This window comes from Sorghum bicolor, chromosome 1 (assembly GCF_000003195.3).
Source record: "Sorghum bicolor cultivar BTx623 chromosome 1, Sorghum_bicolor_NCBIv3, whole genome shotgun sequence".
Taxonomy (NCBI): Eukaryota; Viridiplantae; Streptophyta; class Magnoliopsida; order Poales; family Poaceae; genus Sorghum; species Sorghum bicolor.
Window position 1 is genome coordinate 67,987,508 of NC_012870.2, and position 6,766 is coordinate 67,994,273.

Sequence of the window (6,766 nt, forward strand, 5' to 3'; positions counted from 1 at the left end):
AATGGATTCTTTGCATGCTGACTGGAGCTCCCCTAGCGGTCTGATCCGATCTTTGAAGTTTTTTTTCCGATGAAAAAGAAGAATTATATTAGATAAAAGTTAAGGTTATCAAAATGTTATAAGCACTTACGACTACACTTTTAGAAACTGATTTTCATCTATGCCGTACCAAAGTTGTAAATAATTCTAGATCTCAAAACCAAATATATATGATGGTTTGCAATATGCATGACTCATCAAAAGGCCTAAGAACATATCTCTAACGAAAGATGGTCAACTTCATGTAGGTGGAGTTTTCTTTTTTTCTGGTGTCTTTCTTCTTTCTACTATCGAAGAATACGCAAGATCGATAAACTTATTTTTTTTTCTAGTCTTTTATCGTGGTCAGATCTAACCATAATAAAATAAAGAAGAGATCAGAGAAAATTATTTTATAACAGCGCCGTCTTCGCCTTGATGTTGTCATGTGGAAATAAAAGTCTCCATGTTCTCGTACCTGAGAGGATGTTGATGCCGTAGTTGTGGCCCTCATTTTCAACAAAGAATCCTGCTCACTCCCGTGGTCGGAGTCTCGGAGAGGAGACCCTAAGCCTAGGGACTCAATCTACTTGGAATACTTATTAAAAAGGGAGATCGTCCCCTCCAGCTCTAGTGATGCACTAGAGGGGATGAGAGGGGGACCGATGGTTGATGGAAATGGGGGGCTATGGTGGCTGCAACGCTCTTGCAAGGGCAATCACGAGATCGTTACCCGACAACAACTCTCTTGAATACCCTAAGGTAGGTCAAGGAGGGATGGCTGCTTTTTTTTTGTTCTCGAATATGCAATATATTTATACATCTTTGTATTAAGGTAGAAAGTTTGATACACAATGCGTTTCTAATGAGCGTCCCAGGAGGTCTGTAGGATTAGAGCCGGACTATCCAAACCATGGGCGGCTGGGTCGAGATGATTCTCTGAAGATGGAGCATCAAAACAGGCCAATAGAGCATGCACAATAAGGTGGTGAAGCTCCATGATGCTCTAGGATGCTAGGGGGTGTTTGGGACTGCTCCGCTCCACTAAAAATCCACGCACTTAGTTGGAGGAAAAAGGGTGGAGTTGTGAGAGTACCTAAAGAGGTACTCCACAAACTCCAGTTTTCATAGAGCTGCTCTATGATAGAGTTTGTGGAGCAGTCTTAAACACCCCCTAAGCTGGCCTAGGAGTGGATTATAAACTCCATTCTCCTCGTTTTTGTTTGGTAAAAAACAACTCCAAATTACTGCTGAAGCCGCTGAAGAAACCCTGTCAAACAGGGCCTTGTACTAGGCAAGCATAACTTCTTTTAAATCTATTGGCTCCGTCCCCGGAAGGCAGAGTTAAAAGGATGGTTAGGTTTTGAAGGGAAAGGGCTAGCCTAGAGAATCGTTGATCAAATTGGACAGCCTATTCGAGTGTTGGCTGGGCCAAAAACACTCGTTTTGGTCATAGACAGGCCTTTTTTTTTTGTCCCCCTTCGGCGATTTGTGAATGAAAAGTTTTTTTGTCACATTAAATGTTTCATGAGATATTAAAAGAGGTGTTCAGATACTAATTAAAAAACTAATTACATAACTTATCTAGAAATTGTGAGACAAATTTATTTAGCCTAATTAATATGTAGCAGTTATGACTAATCATAGACTAATTAACTTAGAGCATCCCAACAATTTAGCAAATAGACATTACATTCATGTATTTGTAAACAAAATCTAAAAAACACCTATCCAACGGTTTGACAATTGGGCTTTGCAATTTTGATAACTTAGCAAATAGAGGAGAAGGACTCCCATATATGCCACTCCGCGCTTGGCATTGCGTCCCTCGCGCAAAATCTGTCGTCTCCGCGCGTGGTCGCGCGACTACGCCCTCCTTCAGCCGCGAGATTTTCTTTTTTGCCAAGTGATTAATGCCAAACCATTAAAAATTACCTCTTTTCACGTTTGCCATATTTGTTTGGGGCTTGGCAAACTCCATCATTTGCCAAATGAAATATGCAAAACGATTGAGATGCTCTTGCATCTCTAAAGGCTTTGGCAAATTGACTTGGCATTTGTTGTTATTTGCAAACTCCCATAACAAAATGCAAAGAATAAAAATAGGTCATCTCCAAGGGAATTGGTATTTGAACTTGGCAAATGATAAAAATGGAAGGTCTCCAGGCGCGCGAGCTTTCCTCGCGCGTGACTTTGCTCGCGCGATTGGGTTTGCAAAGCCATCCACAACTTGGCATTTTTGCCAAGTTTGCTCCCTCATTTGTCAAGTTGCCCAAATTGCAAACTCCAAATGCAAAACCGTTAGATACTTTTTTTGGAGCTTTTTGGCAAATTACTCAAATGCAAACCTCAAATGCAAAACCCTTGGAGATGCTCTAGAGCATCTCCAAGGCTTTGGCAAATTAACTTGGCATTTGTTGTTGTTTGCAAACTCCCATAACAAAATGTAAAGGATAAAAATAGGTCATCTCCAAGGAAATTGGCATTTGGACTTGGCAAAGGATAAAAATAGGTCATCTCCAAGGAAATTGGCATTTGGACTTGGCAAAGGATAAAAATAGGAGGTCTCCAGGCGCGCGCGCTTTCCTTGCACGTGACTTTGCACGCGCGATCAGGTTTGCAAAGCCGTCTACAACTTGGCATTTTTACCAAGTTTGCTCCCTCATTTGCCAAGTTGCCCAAATTGCAAACTCCAATTGCAAAACCGTTGGATACCCCTTTTGGAGCTTTTTGGCAAATTACTCAAATGCAAACCTCAAATGTAAAATCCTTAGAGATGCTCTAAGGGTTTTGTATTTGATTAATTTGTCAAAAAGCTCCAAAAGAGATATCTAATGGTTTTGTATTTAAAGTTTGCAATTTGGGCAACTTGGCAAATGAGGGAGCAAACTTGGCAAAAATGCCAAGTTGTGGATGGGTTTGTAAACCCGATCGCGCGAGAAAAGTCACGCGCGAGAAAAGCGCGCGTGCCTGGAGACCTTCTATTTTTATTTTTTGCCAAGTTCAGATGTCAATTCTCTTGGAGATGACCTATTTTTATTCTTTGCATTTTGTAATGGGAGTTTGCAAACAATAACAAATGCCAAATCAATTTGACAAAGCCTTTGGAGATGCTTTTAGAAGATTCGTCTCACGATTTCTATGCAAATTATGTAATTAGTTATTTTTTATTTATATTTAATGCTTAATATATAAAAAGTTTTTAGACGGAAACTTAATAGGACCTTGAAAAAGATATATATGGTTGTCATCAAAATATCTATATGTGACCCTGCCGGTGAGTAGCAAGTTGTTTGGACGACGGCGCACACCGGTGATAGTTAACGCGGTCTGAGAGTAGATTGCATATGGCCGGGGAAGGGGAAGTACTTCCGTCGCACATCTGACCTGCTACGCGAGCGGTACTTGACTGAATCTTCACTGGGGCCGTCGGCGCGCGGCGGCCGGCACGCAGGAGTAGGATTAGAACCCAACCCAACTCAACTGGGGTTTCATTTTCCAAAAATTAGTTGGCATTTTCCATTTACGATTTCTTCCTTTGCGTGATTGCGTCCATGAATGGAAAAGACAGACACGGATGCCATCCAGGAAATCAACACGAATACACGATCAATGAAGCTGTGTGCAAACGTATACCATGACGAGAGTAAGCTGGGCTTGTACCTCCTCACCAAGTCCCTAGTCCCCAGAGAAGTGCAGCGCATGATCGTCTACAAAATGACACCTCCCCCGCTTGACGTGCGACCCAGTCCGTCGTCTCGCCTCATGCGTGCCAGCCGTCGCGCGAGCAGTGGAAACTCCGTCCGGATGCTTGGAAAATCCCGGATTGCTTACGACGTGCCGAGGCGGCGTCCTGGACCGAGCGCGATGTGCTTTTCTACGTTTTCTTGCCGCTAGCCTCAGCTGTTACCATCTGCCCGTGCTCGTCTAGACCGCTTCAACAATATGCTTCAAGCTCCAACAGGGTTTTACTAGTATTTTCCGTGACATCTTTCGCTAAGCTCGTAGCTGCATGTCTGAGAGTATCTGACATGCCTGTGATGGGGATTGACGAATAACATATGGTTGTCCGATAAGAGCTGCACTGTAAACCACTCCAAACATATGGTATCTCTAATGTCCAAGCTAAGTAAAAAAAAAAAATCCATTCCTAGTCATTTGTGCACCAAGTAACAATACACACTAGTTTAAATAGAAATAACACTTCTACATTCCGAAACATACAGCTGCGCTTTTGGAATCCACAGTAATAAGCAGAAATTTACCAGTTCAGATAATATTTTTTTCCAACATTTCCACAAGTCCAGCTTACTGGTACGACATCAGTGAAAAAGCACGACACCTAACTCCGTAGACCAAGCGCCGGACAGCTGCAACTTTGCGCCAATCTGCGTACGTACTCGGCAACACGCTCCTCCGCAGGAATATTGGCGTACACACACCATACCAGAGAGGCAGAGACGGTCAACTCCTGTAGCCGCGCGTTTCCGTCCTTCAAAATCCCCGTCCCCTCGGCACAAGCTCCAAGTTAAGTTTCTCCCCCGCGGGTGTCTCGTCTCGTGTCGTGTCGCTCGCCATGGAGCGCGAGAGAAACGGCGGCGCGGCGGCCGCGGGCGAGGAGGACAACGGCTTCTTCTACCACGACGACGCGCAGGTGGAGGCCATGCAGCGGCGCGTGGACGCGGCGGCGCCCTTGGCCGACGACGACCCCTACACCATCTTCCGCCTCCCCTCGGCTGTGCGCGAGCGGCACCGCGACCTGTACGAGCCCAAGGTCGTGTCCGTGGGCCCGTACTACCACGGCCGCGCCGGCCTGGGCGCCGCGCAGCAGCACAAGTGGCGCCTCCTCCGCGACTTCCTCTCGCGGTCGCGGGGGAAGAATAAGCAGGCCGCCGCCGGTGGCGGTGGCCTCGGCGCGTACGTGCGCGCCGCGCGCGAGGTCGAGGCGGACGCGCGCCGGTGCTACGCCGAGGGGTTCGGCCTGGGCGCCGACGAGTTCGCGGAGCTGCTGGTGCTCGACGGCTGCTTCCTTCTCGAGTTCTTCCTCAAGAAGGGCGAGGGGCAGCTCGCCGCGCCCGGGGGCGCCAAGTGGGCGTGGCACCACATGTACCACGACGTCCTGCTGCTGGAGAACCAGATACCCTTCTTCGTCATCGAGAAGCTGCACGGCGTGGCCTTCGCGGCCGGCGGCGACGACGGCGGCGCCGATGAGCGCGACGCGCTCCTGGACGTTTTCTGCAAGGCCTTCGCCGGCGACCTGCCGTCGAGCCGCGTCATCCGGCCACGCAGCGACAAGACCATCCACCACCTGCTGCACCTGCACTACGAGTGCAACGTCCTCAACCCAGCCGCCGATAGCGACAAGGCCCGCCGCAACAGCATCGGCGGCGACGCCAACAGCGCGTCGCTGGCCATCTGGAAGCAGCCGGCAATCCCGTCGCCGCGCACCGGCCAGGGCAGGAAAGGCCGTCTGACGTCGATGATCCCGCCGGCGGGCAAGATGGAGGAGGCCGGCGTGACGTTCAAGCGCAAGGCGACCCCGCGGGACGTGTTCGACGTCAGCTTCCGGTACGGCGTGCTGCACGTGCCGGCGTTCGTGATGGACGAGGGCGCCAAGGTGCTGCTCGCGAACCTGGTGGCGTTCGAGCAGGGAGGTGGCCGCGCGGCGCGGCAGCTGGACGCGGGCAACCTGGTGACGGGCTTCGTGGCGCTTGTCGGATCGCTCGTGAACTCGCGGAGGGACTTGGAGGTGCTCCGCCGGTGCGGGATCATGCATTGCATGCTGGCCGACGACGACGCCGTGGCCTACTTCAACCACGTGGTACAGTATACGACCATGGACTACGACCGGCACCTGCTGGCCTGCCTATTCAGGGACGTTCGAGAGCACTGCCATTGGAACAGATGATCGCTCTGCAGTACCGTGGTTCCATTTGGCATTTGTGTAATTATTTATTTGGAATTATATATTGATTTTGTATCCATCAAACTAGAGACTATTTTAGTGGGGAAAGCTAAAGAATAATTTGAGTGATTTCGAGGGAACAAACAGGCCTTTTTTTTGGAAGGCTGGTTTTAGACTAAACTACCACCGTAAAATCACAGTCCACAGGTCTGTAAATACATGTTGGTTGCAAAATGTTGCTTGGATGACTGGTTAACGTATTAAAATTACAGGTGTATGTTATAGTGTTACACCCGAAAAAATACAACGACCTCCTGTTGTGAAATGTCACGGCAACGACCCGTCTTCCCGTGCGTTGTTGTACTTGTACCCATCCTCCACTTGTCAGTTTCACCACACATTTATTAAAGCGCCATGTTAGCAAAACTGTATTTTTTGCATGAAACGAAGAGGAGAGAGAAGGAAGTAGTTTCACCGTGGTGAAACCCTGCGGGCGTTGTTTCCCACGCGGTGAAACGGAATGAAATCCCCACTGAAGGCTAAATCGTTTCACCATCTTGCATTTGATCCAATTAAATGCTTTGCCCAGCCTAGAAAACGTCAAGGTGAAACTCATGCATTTAGGAGGTTGTTTCATTATTCGTTTCATTGATGCTCTGTCAGTGGATTTGTTTTGGAAACAGTGCATTCAAACGGGCCACTGAAACTTGGAGGCTGAAACAGTTTCAGCCTAAATGGAACCCTTGGAGGCTGAAACTCACGTCCTCTTTTTTGGTGCTAAGATAGCTGCTGCACTCGATCTTCGAGATGTACTATCCCTTGCTAAGGGCAAACATACTCTTG

At 48.1% G+C, this 6,766-nt stretch overlaps 1 protein-coding gene across 1 annotated transcript; it reads left to right on the forward strand.

Annotated features, from left to right (window-relative positions):
* LOC8081069 (UPF0481 protein At3g47200) lies at window positions 4,170-6,179 on the forward strand. The gene has a single exon (XM_002465321.2). The coding sequence runs from the start codon at window positions 4,595-4,597 to the stop codon at window positions 5,924-5,926; it is 1,332 nt and encodes a 443-aa protein (XP_002465366.1). The 5' UTR covers window positions 4,170-4,594; the 3' UTR covers window positions 5,927-6,179.

What these genes read in the sequence shown, in the direction of transcription:
- LOC8081069 (XM_002465321.2), top strand. Translation starts at nt 4,595, where the DNA reads ATGGAGCGCGAGAGAAACGGCGGCGCGGCGGCCGCGGGCGAGGAGGAC.